General features: G+C 41.7%; 1 protein-coding gene and 1 pseudogene across 1 annotated transcript; both read left to right on the top strand.

Annotated features, from left to right (window-relative positions):
* Nucleotides 1-94: 94 nt before the first annotated feature.
* RRAGC (Ras related GTP binding C) lies at nucleotides 95-13,413 on the top strand. Its single transcript, XM_028511420.2, has 7 exons — nucleotides 95-427; nucleotides 2,483-2,686; nucleotides 3,668-3,867; nucleotides 6,950-7,064; nucleotides 8,029-8,171; nucleotides 10,179-10,327; nucleotides 12,129-13,413. Exons 1-7 carry the CDS (start codon nucleotides 191-193, stop codon nucleotides 12,278-12,280), a joined length of 1,200 nt encoding a protein of 399 aa, XP_028367221.1. The 5' UTR covers nucleotides 95-190; the 3' UTR covers nucleotides 12,281-13,413.
* Nucleotides 13,414-17,315: 3,902 nt separating this feature from the next.
* Nucleotides 17,316-20,469, top strand: LOC118500572 (annotated as a pseudogene).
* The last annotated feature ends 467 nt before the right edge of the window (nucleotides 20,470-20,936 follow it).

Raw genomic sequence — 20,936 nt, 5'->3', positions numbered from 1 at the left:
GCTGTCCCCGAATGGCAGCTAGGGCAGCCAATGAACGGCTGGGCCTCTGAGTAGAGCCAATGAGAGCTGGGCTCGGGGGGGTGGGCCGCATGTCGGTGGCGGCTGCCGGGGGCGGTGGCGGTGGTAAATTGGGGAGGCGGCGGCCTGGCCTGGCCTGTCCTGGCAGGGCACTGGTGGCTTCTGTAGCACCATGTCCCTGCAGTACGGGGCGGAGGAGACGCCCCTCGCAGGCAGTTACAACGCGGCGGATTCGTTCCCGAAGGACTTCGGCTACGGCGTGGAGGAGGAGGAAGAGGAGACGGCAGCCGCGGGCGGCGGGGTTGGGGCGGGGGCTGGCGGAGGTTGTGGCCCAGGGGTCGCTGACAGTTCCAAGCCGAGGATTTTGCTCATGGGGCTCCGGCGCAGCGGCAAGTCCTCCATCCAGAAGGTGAGTGGGGCCATGCCTTGTCCCTCCGCCGTGCCCCGGGGGCCGGGCGGGGGAGGCCCCCGAGGAGGGCGGTGGCTGGAGCTGGCCTGCAAGGCTCTCCCACCACACTTTCTCTTCTCCTCTGGGGACCAGAGTCTAGGCGCGACCCGCGCGAGGACTCCGACCTCTGAGTCCACGCCCAAGTCAGCTGAGGCCGAGTGGGTCCCCGAAGGCGAAACTGGCTGGCGGGAGGCAGGTGCCTGTGGCACCGCCAGGGACCTCCGCCTTCTGGGACCCAGCCTTGTGCCTTACACAAAACTGATGTACTCCCCAATTCTGAGTTGGAGAACTTAACGGACTCGTTCCCCTGTAGGTTTTTGTGTGTTCCACTCACTTTAGGTGATCTGAGGTTTGCAGGGCTTCCCAGTTGAGCCCCAGGAAACAGCATCAGAAAGAGTTGTGACAAAGTCACTGGCAATTTTAATGCTTGCTCAGTCACTAGTACGGAGAGTTTACTGTAACATTATTGGGTATTGGGGGCTATTCTACTTATTTTAGTACTTGTGACTTGGCGAGTGTAATTGCTGGTGATACTACCCCTGTGTGTGGTTACAGAAATCTTCTGAGACCTTAAGAATATTTGCAGACTTAGGTCGTCAATCCATTTGCTTTCACTTGGGGTCTGTCAGGACCGAGTGGAGGGCTATGCACTTTTTTGTAAGGGGGAAATAGAGGCAAGGTTGACCAGGTCGTAAAATGCCAGATAACTGCTTTTTGGCTCTTTCCACTCTGTTGCAAAGGTCTATCCAAAATACACTTCTTTGTAATATTTTGCGGACAATATACTTTTTAAAGATTTGATTTCTTTTCAGCCAGAGGGGAAGGGCGGGAGAAAGAGGGAGAGAAACAACAATGTGTGGTTGCCTCTTGCGCGCCCCACAATGGGGACCTGGCCCGCAACCCAGGCATGTGCCCTATACTGGGAATCGAACCAGCGACCCTTAGATTCGTGGGCCGGCACTCAATCACTGAGCCACACTAGCCTGGGCTGTAGACAATATTTTTGAAAAGTAGTCATTGTTTTCAATTTATGCGATTGCTTGTTTTCCTCCTCTACAACAAAATTTGGGTACATTTATGGTAGGTTTTTAGCAAACCGGTCTTAATTCTTTTGTTATTACTATTGCTGACCGAACCTTGGGAGTGACTGTCCATTTTCTCTTCTAGAAAGTAACAGAGGTAAATTAGTTTTGTGTTAGAGTTCTATGGAATGTGATTATTGTGATTCTTAACAATTGCGTTTACCATTTCTTTTCTCGTGGGATTTCCCTGTCAATTCCTAACTCTCCTCTACCTCACATATATCACTTTCTCCTTGATAAAATTACTGCCTTTGTTTTATTCCCCCAGACTGCAAACTCAGTGAGGGCAGGGTTCATTCAGTTTAATTCCTGACCCTTCTTTGGAACCTAATGTAGGCATCCAATAAGTTTTCAGTGAACGAAACTCTAGCTTTAGCTATAAGCTTTCATAATCTTAAAGCAGGTTTTTGCAAAATTAATACTATTCAACAGAAAAAATTTAATTGAGATGAGACATAGTGCTACTGCTTGTATTGAATATGGTGCAGAGAAAATAGAAAAGTTTCAGCTTCATAATGGGTTGAATGGGAAGTAATTTGGTGTCTTTTTTTAAAAGGGGATTTTATTTATTTATTTTTTAGAGACATGGGAAGGGAGGGGGAGAGGGAGGGAGAGAAACATCAGTTGATTGCTTCTCACACAGCCCAAATGGGAGCCGAAGCTGCAACCCAGGCATGTGCCCTGACCATGAATCCAACCAGCAACCTTTTGTTTTGCTGTGTGACACCCAACCAACTGAGCCACGCCTGTCAGGCCATTGTGTTCTGTTTCGTCGGAAGTAAAAGGATGGTGATTACCAGTGGATACACCATTTACTTTTTACCTTGTTCAAAATTATTGCTATGGGATCAGGTTGTTCAGGTTAATTCAGGGGAGAATTTTCAAACTTTTAATACAAAGTTGAACAGTCATGAAATTGTCTTTCTTTTAACAGGTGGTGTTTCATAAAATGTCACCCAACGAGACTCTCTTTTTGGAAAGTACCAACAAGATTTATAAAGATGACATTTCCAATAGCTCCTTTGTGAATTTCCAAATATGGGATTTTCCAGGGCAAATGGACTTTTTTGACCCAACTTTTGACTACGAGATGATCTTCAGGGGAACAGGAGCATTGATATATGTTATTGATGCACAGGTAGTTAGGAGTGATTGTTTATTTCAATTCTCTGCTAGCAAAAGATGTAGAAACAAAGCAGAGTTGTTTATCTTCTTTGTCATGTGCTTCTTACAGTTCATTTCTTTGCTAGTTGATTCCTTAGCAGTGTAAGAGATGCCACCACGGATGTGCCTCGGGAGCAAGCACGCCATTGCGCGGGCACAGAATAGCAGATGATTAGGAGATACGATTTACATCCTTACGTTCTAGTTAATGCGCAGCTTCCCACTTTTATTTGTTAATGGTAGATATTGTTCTCCTTCACTATTACAATGGTGATGTCACTGAAAAGATCTCCTCAGCGCCCATAATATAAGGAGGAATTTAAGAACTGAGTCAGTAAATATTAAAGTGAATAGTTTCTTTTAATTGTGCAGATTTGAGTTTAGCCCAGCAAGCATTTATTTGGGGCCTAGCAAATGGCAGACCCTCAGATAAGTGGGACATGTCTCTATCCTTAAGCTTACTTTTTGTAAGCTTCATTATCTAGGAGTGCTTTCAGAGTGACAGGCTCTGTAATGGGTGCTTTCACATATCTGATCTAATTTAATTTATTTTTTACAATACCGTGAGGTAGCTACTGTATTTCCAGTTTTGTGGATGAGTAAACTGAGACCACAGAGTTGAAGCAGATGGTCTTCAAGTCACACATCTAATAAATGGCAGAGCTGGGATTACTTTAAAAAAATTCTGTTGAGAAGAAATGTCCATTTCCCTTTTCCTTTCCTTATATTATCAGTATAAAAAATTACAAGCATTAACTTGGTAATTGCAATTTTTAATCTTGAGAGATTAAAGATCAATTTAGTGGTATAAGTGAATGTATTTGAATGTTTGCATATTTATGAATAATTAAGATACTGTATTTTCTGTGGTTGGGAAAGGAGGTATTTTGAGGCTTTCTTAACTCATGACTTTTATCAGATTTCTTTTTTAAAACTATTTTGTTCTGACTTACAGGATGACTACATGGAGGCTTTAACAAGACTTCACATTACTGTTTCTAAAGCCTACAAAGTTAACCCAGACATGAATTTTGAGGTTTTTATTCACAAAGTTGATGGTCTATCTGATGATCACAAAATAGAAACACAGAGGGACATTCATCAAAGGGCCAATGATGACCTTGCAGATGCTGGGCTAGAAAAACTCCACCTTAGGTAACAATGTGTGTGTTTGGTGTGGGAGCCCTGGACTATGTGTAAATGTATTCCCATCTCTGTCATTGCAGACACATAACTTTCTGTTACTGGTATATGCATCCCAAATCTATACATTTTTTGACCTCTTTGTTGAATTCAAGCAGATTTGGGAACCTGATGTTATTGAGAAGTTACTTTTCCTCTTTTTTTCATCTTCTAGAGGTTGAAGTCATGTGAAGTGTTTCTGTTGGTGCTTTTCCGAATTCATCCCAAGAGACTGGAGTCAGGCCATTTCCTCATGGCTTAAAACTGTTTTGGGACTCTCCTTCTTTTTTGATCTTACCAGTTTTTCCCCCCCTTACCTCAGTTCGAGGGCTCTGTTACATTTGCTGTAGATCTTTGTAGCTTGAGTTTTCACAGTTTTTTTAAAAATGTTCATCTAAAGAAATTTTTTTATTATTTTTAGAGATAGAGGAAGGGGGTGGGGAAGGAGAGGCGGGGAGAGAGAAAATTGATTGGCTGCCTCCTGTACATGCCCCAACAGGGGGTCAAATCCTCAACCTTTTGATGTGTGGATTGATGTTCCAGCCAACAGAGCCACCTGGCCAGGCAGTAGGAAGAGCCTTTTAAAGAGGGTATACATTCAGGTCTGGACTCTAATGTATCTTGTTTATGTTTTTCAAAACACTTTTATGCTTTTATGAAACTCAAGTTTGGGTTAGGTGAGTTTATCCTGTAAATCTGTAGGGCTGCTCTTAAGTTTGAAGAACTGCTGATTCATAATTAAATACCATTAAATTGTTATTATATTTTTTTTGGTGTTACAGTTAGAAATGAGCAAGAAAATGTTCTTTTGGTGATATAAACAGCTGATGATAGAAACAGCTTAAAGGGGAAGCAGGGGAGAGACACAAGTGTAGCTATTTCCTTATCCCTGGTCTGTTACAATGACTTCCTTCTAGGTTGAAGCCAAGCCCCATCCTTGCCTGAAATATCTATCCCCTGGGGCTTCATACTCGGGTCTTTCAGTTCTAGGAACTCATATAGAAAAGTCTCATTGATCTCTAGTTTTCCTAGATTAAAATTTAAAAATATTTTAAGTAATTCATGTATTAAACAAAAACAGCAGTACAGTATTTATAAGAGAAAGTGGAAGTGCCTCCCCATAAAATTCCTCAATCACATTTTTTGGGAATCCATGACCAGTAATGGATTTGAAGCCATGACTGGTCCTGTGTTCCCCAGTGCCCATGGGAATCCTTCTGATACTCTATGTCCCTTTCCAGGGTGCCCCACTCCCCAGTTCTTTTTAGAGCCCCATGCCTTGTTAACCTCTGAATTCTGCATCAAGCTTTTAATAATTACTAGCAGCCCTATGGATGAGGCTCCATTTGCTTTCTGGTTTCCAGAAACTCAGCACACTAAAATGCCCTGCTTTCCCAGTCCCTATCCACCTCCAGGCCTCGCTGTCCCTGTAGGACCTTCTCACATTGTTAACCTTTTTGCCTAAGAAAACACTAAAATATTCCTTTGTCCTTAGTGCCTTTAGGGAGTCATCTCGGCCTCACCTATTTCCTTGCTCTTCTGTCTGGAGTAGAGCCTCATCTTGCATAAGGTTGAATTCTTAGGTCAGCTCCTTGAAAGTACTGTATCTTTAAATTACCTGAAAAATGTGATACCCCCAGTTCTGTGTTTTCTGACTTTGTAATATGTATTTACAAATATGTCAGGGAGACAACTGTATAATGAAGAGTATACTCCCTGAGTGAAAAAGCAGGCAGAATTGTTCATGCTGTTTAAATTGTTTAAGGTCCCACTCTGCCCCCTCCACTCACATTCTCAAATACATGTGTTTTGTTAAATATATAGATGTTATTTCTCCGCTCTACATCCTTTTAGTCCACCAGATTCCTGACCCGTTCTTTTTTTTTAAGATTTTATTTATTTATTTTTAGAGAGAGAGAGAGAGGTAGAGAAACATCAATGTGTGGTTGCCTCTCGCGGGCCCTCTACTGGGGACCTGGCCCACAACCCAGGCATGTGCCCTGACTGGGAATCTAACCATGCATCATCCTTTGATTCGCAGGCTGCCACTCAACCACTGATCTCCATCAGCCAGGGTATCTGTCCCATTCTTTATAGGACCCCAGCTCCCATCCTTCTTAATAAGTTATTTACGTATATTCTAAGTACCAGTTATATTTATTTATTCAAATATTTATGAGCACTGTTTAGGGCAGTGGGATTGCAGCTACAGGCAAGACGGGCAAAGTCTCTTTTCGTGGAGCTTACATTCTAATGAATGAGAGCTCAAAAGCACTTATAAATAAACGTATAGTGTAGTTTTAAGTTCTTGTCGGGTATGAAGAGAAATAAATTAGAGAAAAGAGGTAGAAAGCAGTGGGTACAGAGGTACTATTTTAAGTTGGGGGGTCAGGAAAGAACTTTCGGAGGTGGTGACATTTCAGTAGAGACCAAATTACATATACTTGTGTACTAACTCACATGTCTTCTCTAAGCTTTCTCTCTTTTTTAAATTACTTTTAAATTTAATTTTATTTTTTAATCCTTACCTGAGGATATGTTTATTGATTTGAGAGAGAGAGAAACATTGGATCGATTGGCCTCTCGTACACAAAACTCCCAGGGATCAAACCCACAACCTGGGTATGTGCCCTGACCAGGGATGGAGCCCATAACCTTTTGGTGTATGAGACACTGCTCCAACCAACTGAACCACCTGATCAGGGCTCCTCAAAGATTTCACTTGATTTTTGTCAGTTATGGGCTTAAGAAACCAGGGTTTTTGAATCAAATTGCAAGGACTTAGGTGAATATTTCAAGTTTCCGCTTCTGAAAATACTTTCCTGAGTATTACTTCAATTGCTTGATGTGTAAGTGCAATAAAAGGGCTGGAGAGCCAGACCAGGTGGGGATACCTCATTTGTCACCTTGAACTCTGGGAATGGTAGACAAGATAAAAAGGCTTTCGTTGAACTTACTGAAATCAATGTTAAGAAACTTAAAATTTTGTGTGTTGTGATAATTGTCACCGAACTTGAGACTTTTCAAATTAATCAAACTGTGTTATGTTTTTCAGCTTTTATTTGACTAGTATCTATGATCATTCAATATTTGAAGCCTTTAGTAAGGTGGTACAGAAACTCATTCCACAACTGCCAACCTTGGAAAACCTATTAAATATTTTTATATCAGTAAGTGAGCTATTTAATTCACTATAGTTTTTGGTTTCATTTTCATTGAATATATTTGTATTATCAAATTCTCCAAAGAAAATCATTTGAATTTGTCTGGATCAAGTTTAAAGACTAATGACACACTTAACATAAAATAAATAACATTAAAAGTGGCTTGTTATTTTCTGAATTCTTTCCTTAGTACTTAACCTATTTTGTCTGAAAATGAATTGATGAAAAGTTTTCTCATGCTTTCTTAATTTAAAAATATCTTCATGATATCTGTTTCCTGAAAGAAGAGTAAAGACTCACCTGGAAAAGACTGAGTTTTGGGAATTTGGCTTAGTTTATTGTCTGCTGTAACAGAGGTCACATTGAAAAATTGATCATTTTCTGGCTAACTAATCTTGGTATCATATTTTACATTCATGTATTTTGAGGATTTGGCTTAATAAAAAAGCATTTCCTTCCAATAAGTTTAGCATTCAGCTGTTAATATTTTCTAAACATTACTGAAGGACTGAGTGTGTAGTCATCTCCAGTTCTTTTGGGCTTTTGTGTTACGCTTTTTGATGGTCACGTAAAGCCTTTCTGATGGCAAGGTCATTCAAATCAGACTGATTAACAAGAAAGGGTTAATGAAAATGGAGCGTGGCTTGATTTTTGGAGGAATTTTTTTGTTAATCTTTTTTTGTGGTGTTTTAGAAAATAATTCATTTAAGTAAAGAGGAGGAAGAAAACACAAATTTGACTGATGCAATTATGTCAGTAAGTCGTAGTAGAGAAATAATTTCATTTTTATTTGTTGGATAACGGAAGTGCCTCAACCCAGTACTATTTGGTGGTTTTGGTATCGGGTTGTATCACTAAAAATGTCCTTGGATATTCATCAATAATTCAAGATCTTTGATAAGTTGCAAATTGTGATTCTTAAAAAAAAAAAGGCAAACTGAACACTTCTCCTGTTTTGTTTTTTTCCAAGAATTCAGGTATTGAAAAAGCTTTTCTCTTCGATGTTGTCAGCAAAATCTACATTGCAACAGATAGTTCTCCTGTGGATATGCAATCTTACGAACTTTGTTGTGACATGATTGATGTTGTAATTGATGTGTCTTGTATATATGGGTAAGTTATGTACGTATTTTTCCAGGATCTCAGGTGGAAAACTATCAATTTGATTTGTCAGGGGGATTAATTTCTGAGGCCTCTAGTAAGTACTGCCTGAGGTGAACTTGTTCTGACCACAGTGCTTCGGTCTGGCACGTGGTTTCTCGGTAGGTAGGCTGCTGGGTCTCACTCCCTCAGAGAGGATGGGTAAGAACAGTTGAAGAAGTGTGACTAGAGCCAGACTTTCTAGAGCAATTAATAGAGCCATTATTTGGCAGCGGGGGTGGCAGGGAGGGTTGTACTGCATCTCCTTACTTAGGGACTTAGCTAGATCAAGGGACTAGATTAATTTATTTAAAGCACTCTGAAGGACATAGTGGGTACTGGTTCCTAATTTAACCTCAGGCTTTGTGGAATGAGGGATCCCTAAGGAAGTTGGAACTTTGGGTGTCAGAAGGACTATAATTTAAAAATTTGACCCTTATATCTGAGTTTCCAAAGTAAATCTCTGAAATATAAACTCTTCCTTTATAGAAATTCACCAAACTCCATACAGAAATTTACAAAAGCCAACAAAGATATGATTTTGTACATTATCCCAGAGGATGAGTGAAAACTTTGGAGGATTACTGGTATTTCAAAAGCCAATAACATCTCTTGCCTCTGATAGTCCTGACTCCCCTGATGTAGCCGCTTTCACCCGGTGCACCATAGCAGGCACACCCGTGTGCTGTGGGAATTTTTAAAACGTGCAATACCTGACTGACTTCTTTTCCCTTAGATCGTCAAAAAATTGACAACAGCCAATACAATAGCCATTTGGTGTGAATGAATCAAAGTTATATCTATTTTTTTGTCAGATCAACAAAAAATATGTTTTCTGGTGTGCGGCTGAATTTTAGGGATTAGTTTGTGTGTGCCGTGAGATGCAAGAGGTCGAAGGTCACTGCCGTGTTGTTAATGTCAGCACTGTCTGATGCTCTGACATTGCCTTTGCTTTCTGAACCTGCGCCCTTTTATCTGTTGTTCTTCTCTGCTCAACCTAGTCGAAGCTCCTCTTCCATTTCTCTGTCCCTACGCTTCACCTTGGTGTTTTTGCTTCATTTGTCAGTGTCTTTCTTTAGCTGCCTCAGAGTAGCAGAGTGCATTGGTCTCACCTGTTCTTTACTTGTCTGTTCCATTTCTCTTTTTCACTGTTGTGATTACACGGCCTCCTTTGTTTTGACTTTTTCCATATGAAAATGAAATGTCCGTTTATAATATTCAGTTGAGTTTCATGTTTTCATTCCTAATTTAAAAAACAAATGAATAGAACATTTGTTTTTTCTTTAAAACAAATAAAAATTTTATGAACCAATTTTTTCTGTAATTAAAATAGTGAAAAGGAGATATAAAGTTTATTTTCAGTATAAGGTATATTGTAAAATACATTATAAAGTAACTTATGAAAGAAAAATACCCATTATCACATTATTCTTAACACAATCAATGCGTGCACTTTGGTTTGCTTTACTATAGTTTAATTTGCTTCTTACTTGACTGTTGATTAACATTTTTCGAAGGGGGACTTCATTGAGCAATTCTAGAATGAACAACAGTGCTAGTTTAATGAATGGGAGTTCTCAAACCCTATAAGGCCGGCTTACTTTCAGGCATTGGGATTCCAGTGTCTTTGATAGACTACTTATTTTAGTTTTTTTCTTACTCTTTTTGCACTAGTGGCAGTTGTCGTATTTTAGGTCCTTCATTGTTTGCAGACCGCGTCAGTACAGATTAGCCGAGGGAAGGTGTGACATGCTTCGTAGGTGAATGAGATGAAGGTGTGAATGCCTGGGGTGCTGTATCAAGGTCTGGAAACCCTGTCTACCTAAAGAGGAACATCTGTGCCAATATTTTTAAGCCTGTATTCTTCTTTCTCAAAAGATATTTGGGAAACTCCCAGAAAAACTTGTCATTTTGCAAATGAAATGCGACAAAATACCTAGTTGAGAACCCAGTAATGAGCAGTACTTTCTTTTGAAACAGGTTAAAGGAAGATGGCAGTGGCAGTGCCTATGACAAAGAATCTATGGCAATTATCAAGCTGAATAATACAACTGTCCTTTATTTGAAGGAAGTGACTAAATTTTTGGCACTGGTATGCATTCTTAGGGAAGAAAGTTTTGAACGAAAAGGTAATGGCATTTTAAAACGCTGTCTTTATGTTAAGGTCTCTCATCATAATTTTGTAGGTTCTTGAAAATGAGAAAATAATAGTGTTAGACCAGCGATTTTCAACTGGAATGCTGCAAGAATTTTTAGAATATGCAATAACTGACTATTTAGTCAGGAGCACTGACCTCTTTTTCCTTAAATTGCCAAATAAAAACATGGTTTGGTGTGAATGAATCAAAATGATACCTGTTTTTTGTTGGTGTTAGATTGGCAAAAAATAATTTTTTGGTGTGCTGCAGAATTTTAGTGTATAATTTGTGGTGCCATGAGACGAAAAAGGTTGAAAATCGCTGTTAGATGATTAAAAGCTCAAACTACTTTTGTCTCTTCCCTTCCATATATAGTCATACTTACTCCTTCCTTTCGATCTTCTATTTTAAATCAAGTTTTAAATTCCAGCCTCTGTTATTTCAGATCTTTTTATTACCCAGCTTCCTGTCATTTGGCTTCCAGCTGAACCAGTTCCTGAGGTCACTCTTTCGGAGGTTACAGGTTACCTCCGTGCCGCCTTCAGTGGCCTTTCCTCATTCTGTAGCCTCTTCAGCCTTCTGAAGAATATTACTCTGTCCTTCTCTCTTTACTTGAAGCTTTCTTCTTCCCCACTTGAAGTCTTGTTCTCTCTTTGCTTCATCGTAAAGCTGAACCTGCTGGTTGTTTCATGTATTTGTTTATCTGACCGCCCATCTCCTGTTTCTTTTGACTGTTTTCTTTTTCTTGGTTCTGAGAGTTCTTCACAGTCAAGTGTTTCTGCTCACATCTCCCGGTCAGCTCATCCAGCCCATGGCTTCCGTTCATCTTCTCTACGCGGTTGACTGAAAAATTCACATCTGCAGCTCTGACTTGGGCCCATGTTCCTGTCCCACTTAAATATTTGACTGTTATCTTGCCATGGTGTCAAGAGCTGTTGAACATTTTCCCCTTTGTTTCACGGCCGTCCTGGCCACCGTACTCTGTTACTAGTTAACGGCATTTTTTTTGGTGTCCAAGGTTACTTTTTTCATGGTCAGATAATTGTGCAGTGGTATTGCTGGAAGGACTCTTACAGGTACAAGGGCATTCAGTGTCCTCCTTTTTCCATTCCTTTCCTGTATTGCTCACATTGAATCTTCGCTAGAACTTACTGTTTGTTACTTGGAACTGTTTCTTGGGTTTCCTTTTTATTTCCCCCATCAGCGACTCCAGTATCGAGGTCCCTGCAGATTGGTGGTGCTGCAGCAACCTCCTCCCTGAGGTTGTAAAGTCAGCATGTATGGGGGTGGGCAGAAAGTAGGTTTGTAGCTGTGGGTGTGTGAAGCACAGAATTCATTCTTGTGTTACTATTTATTAATTGCATTATTTCCATATGAACACCTATAAACCTCCTTCGCTCACCCCTGTATATGTATCATCTTCTGTTTCAAAAGAACGCTAGATTTCAGAAAGTACGTACATCGTATTAATTTAACTACCTATGGATTCAGAGAATCTGTTACTCCCTGCAACAAGTCCCTACCCTTCTGCCTGAGATTTTAATGAATATTAAACAATTAATATTATTTCATTTATTTTGTTAATGTTAACCTGTCCACTCCCAGACTCCAGAGGTAACCAGTGTTAACACTTTGGGCATATGCTTTGTTTGTTTTCAGTGTTGAGAATTCCTTATTTGGATTTGTGTTTGTATAATGCATATCAATGACTTATTTCTGTCACCAATGTGTCCTAGTAGATAATTTCACTGTTGACATTCAGGAGGACTGATCATCTTTTTTGCTCTTGCAGGTTTAATAGACTACAACTTCCATTGTTTCCGAAAAGCTATTCATGAGGTTTTTGAGGTGGGTGTGACTTCTCACAGGGGCTGTGGTCACCAGACCAGTGTCCCCAGCTTGAAAGCATTGGCACACAACGGCACACCACGAAACGCCATCTAGCCTGGATTCCAGTGGTCGGGGCTCTGCGTCAGCTTACTCTTCACTCCAGGGTCAGACGCTACGTGACACAGGACATGGGAGTTGCTGCTTGTGGGAATCTGGTGCCTGTCCCACTAGAGATGAGGGGCAGAGTTTCTCATTTGGATGAAAACCCCTTCAATCAGTGGTGTACAACTGAAACTACTATTTCTTCTTTTTAAAAAATCGCAAAAAAAAAAAAGAATTCTAGAACCTACAGAACTCAAGTATGTGTTTCTCCTTTTTGGGGTCCTACTTTAAGTAGTTGGGATATTTTGGACTGGAGATAACACTACTTACCCATCCTTACCAGGAGGGAATGTTGCCATCATTTACCAGTTGAAAATAATAGAACTGAGTTTTTTATATGCTTCATTTAGGTTTTCAGTTGAGTAGTCTCTAAAAATGCTGCCTTGCTTAAGTTCTAACACTGCCTCAGATTTCAATTTCGGGCATTGCATACCTAAGACCTTTTAAATGCATTTGCTTGCTCACTCAGAAGACTCATGGTCTGACTGTAGCAAAGGACATTCCTGTATTTGTTACTGAAGAAATGAGAACATTTTATGCTGCATCAGGTCAAGGGCAAAGTCCAACAGTGGAAGCATTGAGGAAAAAATTTTAAACAGAAGAAAATTTGTGCACCTGTGTTTTGGGTACCAGATACTGGATTCTTTCTCCTGCATAAGATAAGTGATCACGATCAGTGTAGCAAAGGGAATTTAAAATGTTCTCCTCATAGTCTCCTCTTTCTGGGGGAGAAACTCATTATGTCATTGAAATATTCAACTCATTTTTCTTTCAATCTGATACCAGCAGCTACATACCTTTTATTTTAAGCCGTCTAGATTCTTTAAGTACTGCTGTTTTGTTGACCATGAATGACCCCTAACGCACTGGTGGACTGCCCTCTGGGAGTTGGGGGGAGCACCTGGCACCACACAGGTTCGTTCAGCGTACTTCGTCTCTAGTCTCCTGACACCAGGTGTCGGCTGTGGCACTTCCTTTGCCTGGCATGTTGGTTCATAATTGTTTCTTTTCATCGTTGGTTGATACCCTTCCTATTGATTTAAACTCACACATTATTTTTCCTCCACGTGCCCAGTAGTCACATATTCCAAAGCCACTGGACCACTTGAGTACATAAGTGCCACTGTTTAATGAAATATGTATATTCAGGTGTGTAAGCCTGACGGTGACGTGGAGCGCTTCCTGCAGGTGACTGACTGCTGAGGATTTACATGGACCATGGTGATATCCAAAAGAAAAATGCTTTTATATTTATAGATTATTTCATTGAGCTATATAAAATGGGTATCAATAAATGTATTTACACCAGAATCAGTTTTTTTCTTTGCCTAAGATGTTGGGGGGCGGGGAATGGTAGAACACAGGGTTGCCCCACTCTCGTCTTACCACCCGTTTCCTTCCCCTGCTGCCTCTGACGGGTAACGTGCCTGTTTCAGGACTTCAGGTTCTGTCATGATGCAGGAATTTCATGCCTCGTATCCAGACAGCTCTCCCAGGCCATTTCTGCTTAGGATAGGGGGTCTGCAGCCAGGTGAAATGGCTTTTTGGTTGTGGTGTTTCATATGAACAGATCTCACTCATGGTGGGCAATGTGCAGGGCCTGGCGTAATTGATGTATTATATCCAAGCTAGGGAGGAGATGAATTAAGTAGAATGCTATATAAAAAATTTGTACCGATTCCAGCTTGTGATGCATTTCTTGTCCCTAAGATACTCATTATTGACCCTTAAATGTCAGTTAAATCAGTGTTTATATAGATGCTTATATAGTCAGGTTGGGACTAAACCGATTGGAGTATACATTAGCTTATAAAAGGGTGGGAAACTGAAAGATCTTTTATGATTGGGCTACTTTGGTAGTTCAGTTTTAAAACTCTGAAATGGAAATCACAGAAACAGAATGGGAAGAAAAGCTTAAAATACTATCAAATCCTGTGTCCTTTTTCAAATTATGGAAACTTTAGTCCAGAGGATTAAACGCTCTCTTCTAGGGTTATAGGTGGTATTACCATAGAACTTAAGCTCCAGACCAGGATACTGTTGAGAGAGATGCCAGCGCTATAGGTGTAAACTGCACTGTCCTGGGTAAACCAAGGGTGGCTGCCTCATCATAGGCCTGGTTGGTGGTCTGGCAGGGCCTGTGCTCCAGGTCTGACAGCCCAGTGCTGCCTGCCTTTACCTTTAGCTTCAGGCTCCTCCCGTTGGTTGAATGGAAGTGATGCCTCTAGATGACTAACGTGGCACATAAGTGCCCAAGAAATATTTTTAATCACTACTGTGGTAAATTATAAGTTCGGAGAAAGGAGAAGAGGTGAAAATGATGAAATAGAAATAATATGAATGAGGAAAGGAGATGACTCAGAAGAAGGGAAGTGGAAGAATCATTAAATTAGTAAAAAGGATTTGCCTGATATGTTTTCCACCCCAATGGATGTTTACCTTTACCAGGCTATCTCAGAGAGAGCTGGGACAGATGGTGAAGTAAAACCTTTAAAGTCTTTTGCAGCAAGGTATTTCCAACTGTTCCACACACCACTCTCTTCCCCCATTCACACATTTGTGTGTTCTTGCACACACACAATGCACATAAACACAGACGTGTATCATGGTGTCTGTGAGTTGTGCTAATCTACTTCCACATTTTGAGTTCTGTACTTACTTACACAGAGAAGTGATTGCAAAGATAAAATTCTGGTTGTTACAAACTTTGTAGTTGGGGATAGCAATGTGTGTGGTCTGTGGGCTTTGTTAACAGTTTTTTGTGCTCCTTTGTTCTGCTAATGCTGAAAGCTCTTCCAATTACACCCCAGAGAGGTTAGTAAATTACATTATTGTTTTCCATCCAAGCCAGTAAAGTAACAGACACTTCCCATCCTGAGAGAGCCGGAAAGAGCATAGTTTTTTTCAGGGAATGTAGGCAGCAAGCGGTTGGGCATAGCTGGAGTACATTTCTGTTAATAGCCTCTTCCCTGAAGTGCTCCTAAAGAGTTGGGAGACTGAGCATAAGGAGGGACCAGTGATTTTAGTGGTTTGTGTGTATGACCTTCTGCAGTCTTCACAGTAGTTTGCAAGGTAGGTGTAAGTCGTCGCTATTTTGTCGTCGCTATTTTGCCGTCGCAGAAACAGTCCAAGGGAGGCTCAGGTGTGAGTGGTGGTATTAGAGCTGGAACCTGCAGTTTGATTGTAGAACCTGCATCCTTCAACTGCCACTTGACCTTGCTTCCCCAGTAGGGAGGGGGGGTTTGCTCAGGAGATGTTTTGCAGAAAATGAATTTAATAGTTAAATTTGGGAAACAGCGTTCTGCACTCTCTTCTTGGGAAGTCCCTATGTGCAGTCAAATACTGAAGGCTCCGCAACATTTGAGAAGACCTGTAACGGACAGGTCTACCTTGGTCTGTATCCCATGTTCCTAAGTTTATTTGACCCTCTATGAAGTGCCTATTCAAGCAGCATATAATAAAGTGTCCCGAAGGACAGTCTACTAAAAAGTTTTCTGTGGAATAAAAAAGATTTTTGTTCCATTTTTCAAGTGTCTACACAACCTTCAATGAACTGGTTGTAAAGCTTGTAGATTTTCACAATTGAGCTCAGTAGCTCATGCTGTTCCTGGAGCCTGGAATTTGCTTGCCTTGGGCTGTAGAAATTACTACCCTACTAAACTCGGCTTAAATACTACATTCTTTACAAAAGGCTACTGCACTCCCCGCTGAACCTTGCCATGGGTGGGCCTGTTCTCTGCTGAGACCTGGTCTGTAGGTGGTGATGGAACCCTGTTTTGGTACTCTGTAGCGTTTCCTCAGTATTTCATATGTTGAAGAAAACCCATTTTCATTTAAATCGTCTCTCAATGCAGCTTAGTGTGAAGGCAGGCAGGGGTGCCTTTCTGGTCTGGGCGGTGCTTGTCCACCTTTTCCCGGGGTTTAGCTGTAGCGTCCAGTTCCTTAGTATTTAACCTCTAGGTGGTGGTGTTGTATCACTTAAGTATGGCTTCTAGCTTCCTTGCACATACTTACCCGCTGTTCCAAGTTGGAATTGCTTGTATCACCCCAAGTGTACACCTAACTTCGAGATCCAAAGAGTTACTGACATTATTTCCTCTGAAATAATATTCAGGGCTGATTTGGGACATTTTATTTGGAACCAGAGCACCTTGTGATTTTCCCTTATCGTATCTGTTAACAGCTTTTTAACAAAGAGTTGGCTAGAACGAAGGTCACAGCATCATTTGCTTTATGGAACATGGGTTACAAATGGGCTTTAAGAAGACCACTCTATCCACGTTCCTGTAGTAGGTGAACTGCTTGCTACACATGCCATCCGTTGTAGATAGATGTATGTGCTCTTAAATGCTCCCAAAGAAAGAAATGCCACATATCAGAATAAAAATGTCTGCTTTCATCGCTTTCCTTTGCCTCAAATAAGGTTTGTTGTAATCATTTCACACTTAGGGGTTAAAATATTGCAAAGGAAAAGGCCGCAGCCCGTTGTCCTACCATGGACACTTGCTTTTGTTTCTTTTAGAACCAAACCATCTCTCTCCACAATGCCCAGCTGTGACTTTGTTCTGCAAAGGCAGATTTTAATGTAAAAAGAATTAGATAACATCAGTGCATCTTCCAGATGGTTTAAACTATATTTGAGAAATTTGCAAAAGGACAGTTATAATGAGGAATTGAGAAAGGAAGTAGTTGGAGCCCTGTCCCCCGAACTTCAGAGTGCCTGTTATTGCCAGTGTATTGGCCTAAAAGTGCTGCTACTTCTTGCAGATCTTTACACTGTTATTTTCACGTAAAAGTTCTTAGTTTGTTAGTCCTCTCACGAAAAATCTGCACACTCACACAGGCAGTCACTGAGGAATCCTTACTCCCGCTGCCCAGCATCGCTTTCTGCTGGCACCAGCGCTGGGCTGTGCAGGCCCCTGACTTTCTCGCTTTGCTCCTGTGTTCCTCCCTCTGCTCCCGAGCGCTTCTCGTGCAGAGTGGCAAGTCTGTGGGCTCGTTTTTCTTGGTGTGATCCAAGGAACCACACATCGTGACAAAGCCCGTTGTCCTGCCACCACCAAGACAGGCCCTGAATCCAGACACAAAGATGACGTCTGGTGTGGTCTTGTACATTTTGGCTCGTTTTCCCCAAATTTCTGTCTCAGGTACTGTTGCCTTCCCACAGTGAAGGACGTTGATGACCTCTTGTTTCTGCTGAAGTAGTCTGTTGTTCATGAACTTGTGGTCCAGATAGTTACTGTGTCGTTTGTGATGGTGGCCTGTCTTCAAGTAGCCAGGGAGGAAAAGAGAAGAGCCTTACACTTTCGAAAGCATCTCCTGGATTGTGGTGATTGGAGGTCCTACTACACCACAATCCTGTCTGTTACACCCTATAATGGAGGGGCCGTCGTGTCCATGGAAGGGAAGAACTGTGTGGCTCTCACTGCCAGCAGGCACTTAGGGATCCAGGCCCAGATGGTGACCACGGATTTCCAGAAGATCTTTTCCATGGGTGATTGGCCTGGCTGGGCTAGCCACTGATATCCAGACTGTTGTCCAGCGCCTCAAGCTCTATCAGCTGAAGGAAGGTGCGCAGATCAAGCCTCATCGCCCTCATGAGCATGGTGGCCCACCTCTTGTATGAGAAGCTGTTTGGCCCCTACGACCCCAAGCCGGTCATTGCTGGGTTGGACCAGAAACCCTTGAAGCTCTTCTTTTGCTCTGTAGACCCCATTGGCTGCGCCGTGGTGACTCTGTGGTCAGTGGCACCTGTGCGGAACGAATACATGGTATGTGCGAATCCCTCTGGGAGCCCACTGTGGATCCAGAACACCTGTTTGTAACCATCTCACGCGCCATGCCGGACACTGTGGACCGTGACGCAGTGCCAGGCACAGGAGCTGTTGCCCATATCATTGACAAGGACAAATCACCAGGACACTGAAGGCCCAAATAGACTAAACTTCTGTTCCCAGAGACCACTTAAAAAAAAGTTTTTCTTAAAAAAAAAATCTTTTGAGCTAAAGTGATCAGATATCAGAAAATTAATTTGATGTAATATAACACAACCTGTAGAAGAGACGGAAGCTTGGGCTATAAAAATGGAATTTAATTTACAATTTTTTATTGTTTTAAAAGATACTAACACACTCATTTTGGTAAATTGTAAATATTCCTTCTTTTATTTCCATGTCCTCTGGTCTCTATTCAAATAGACATGCAAACTTGGTGTTCCGGGTAATGAGTCAGCTGAGAAGGGAATGTGAGTGTGTTTGAGCAGGCCGGACCTATCTTGTTCTGCAAAGCAGTTCTGGAACTCTCTGTACTGGGGTTTTGTCCCAGAAAATTCATTGGCTTTACAGCTTTGGGAGATAGACTAGGAAGTGGGCTTACAGCCCTACTGGCCATTCCCCTAATACCTGTCTTGACTTTGGAAATAGAGCTCTTTGCCATTTTCATGCTCAGAGGTTGCCTTTTTGCTGCACTGTAGCTCTTCCTGGTTGGACTGAAGGTTCTGTGGGCTCTGTTTCCTCACTGCACGACCCCTGTGGCAGTCTATTGATAGAAATAGGATAATTGAGAAAGACAGGCTACTCGGCGAAAAGGAACTCATTTAGGTGTCAGGGGTCACTGGATCTCATTGGCAATGCTCTCCAGACGACTGCAGGGATGAGGCTGGATGGAGGGGAACAGGCTGAGCTAAAGACTGAGGCTGCACACTGAGGGGATGGGGAAGATCTCTGGGAAGGCGTGGTCAGTCGATGGAAGGAGGATAGCTAGGCCAGAAGTCAGAATGACGCTTGCAGTGAGAGGAAAACCAGGTGTTCTGTGAAATGTGGCAGAGACCTGAAGAATGAGAACAAATAAGAGACCTTGATTTTGCCTGGGAGTGGCCTTGAAGGACCTTCAAACTGGAGATCTGGGTAACTTTATATTTCTGTAGGTCCTGATCTCTTCTCCCAATGTATCTTTAAATCCCTAAATTGTTTAGATTTGATTTCTTTCTGATCCAAGATAATGGTTATAGAAGCACTTGTTTAACTGGTATTCTTTTTCATTTTACCCCATCCAGGCCAGACCTTATCACAGTTTTTCTCAGTTCTTACAGGAGCCTTAGCTTATCTCTTAGCTTCTCTTTATTTTCAAAATCTGGACTAGCCTATAGTATAATAGTATTACTTTGTTACAGTAATTATTAGTATCATTAGTGTAATGACATTTGAGTGCTTACAAGTTGCCAGCCATTGTGCTAAGAGCTCCACTTGTGTCTTTTCATATAATCTACCCAGTGTCATGAGGCTGGGTCTATTATTATGGTCCATTTTCCAGATGAGAAAACTGAGGCACAGAGAGGCTAAGGAAGTTGCAAGAGCATATCGCTAATAGCAGAGCTTGTATTTGAAGTCCCATGTGTCTCAGGCCAGAGCAAATATCTGACTTCTAGGTAGTGGCAGAGCTCCTTAGAAACAGTCTACATAAGGAGGAAGGATAATGGCTACATGGCAACTCTGGACAGCTTGCCCCAGAGCTCTTCAAAAGTAGCTGTAGACACCCATCGTGGCAGAGGCAGGATACCTGTTCACCAAACACGTTTCTTCTTCTTGGGCACAGGGATGACATTTTCAGCCTCCTGTGCAATTGGGGATGGTGTTATGATTGAGTTCTGGCCAATAGAAAGTGAGAGGCAGCGATGTATACCACTTGCAGGCCTTGCCTCTAAAACACTCTTATGTGGGATCCTCCATGCATGAACATTTCTCCTTCCCCCAGATTGCTATCCATGCACACAGCAAGGCTGTTGCCAGTGCGAGCCTTGATGTGGAAGGAACCTGGATTCCTGGGTCACACTGGAAGGCTCCTCTGTTGAACAGAAACACACTGGACAGTTATACAAGCAATGAATAAATGTCTCTGATGTGAGGACTTTCAGATCATGGGGCTTTATTTGTTACAGCAGCTGGTATTATCCTAACTTAGCACCTATATGCTCTATGAGTCATGATTCTTGGCTAGGAGCTCAGGCAGGTAGGGAGTGAAAAATAGTATAATCTCCGGAAAGAAGTGAACGGGAAAGATCCAGTTTTTGTGGCTAGTTACAAAATGCTAAAAATATTTTTTAAGCCAGAGATTATGACTACAGAACTTGAAGTCTGAGGTTTGCTGGATGCTCTTCAGGGCCAACTTCTAATGCAAGGAGTTTACTGTATAGCTCTAGGAGTCAATGGATGGGCTATAGTGGTTCTGAGAGCTCCTGAATTTATGTGCAAAATTACGTGTACCGATTGGACAGAGGAGTCTGGCTTTTCTCTGTTTTCTCCAAGGAGTCTGTACTCAAAAAGGTGAAGAACCAGTTGTGAATCTGAACATGAACCACTCAGGAAACATATTTAGAACAGAAAAGAAAAATTTGATTTGGCTGAGTGTTCTGGATTTCACATTTTTTTATAAGGTTTCCAAACTTCCCCCTTGTATGTGTAAAAACTATAAAAGGAGAGCTTTTCTTGAAACCAATACATTAGCATATGGTACAAGTGTCAATGAGCCAGTAAAATAGCCCGGGTGAGGGAAACCATGAATATAAAATGTACTTTTCTCGTGGTCAAGTAGCACATTCGGCCAATAGTCT

The sequence above is a fragment of the Phyllostomus discolor genome, chromosome 5, assembly GCF_004126475.2.
Source record: "Phyllostomus discolor isolate MPI-MPIP mPhyDis1 chromosome 5, mPhyDis1.pri.v3, whole genome shotgun sequence".
NCBI lineage: Eukaryota > Metazoa > Chordata > Mammalia > Chiroptera > Phyllostomidae > Phyllostomus > Phyllostomus discolor.
The sequence above is the reverse complement of the archived record's forward strand: the minus strand, read 5'-3'. Positions and strand labels throughout refer to the sequence as shown.

Coding starts and splice junctions, on each gene's coding strand:
- RRAGC (XM_028511420.2), top strand. CDS start 191: ATGTCCCTGCAGTACGGGGCGGAGGAGACGCCCCTCGCAGGCAGTTAC. Junction 2,687..3,667: donor TATATGTTATTGATGCACAG/GTAGTTAGGAGT, acceptor TCTGACTTACAG/GATGACTACATGGAGGCTTT. Junction 8,172..10,178: donor GATGTGTCTTGTATATATGG/GTAAGTTATGTA, acceptor CTTTTGAAACAG/GTTAAAGGAAGATGGCAGTG.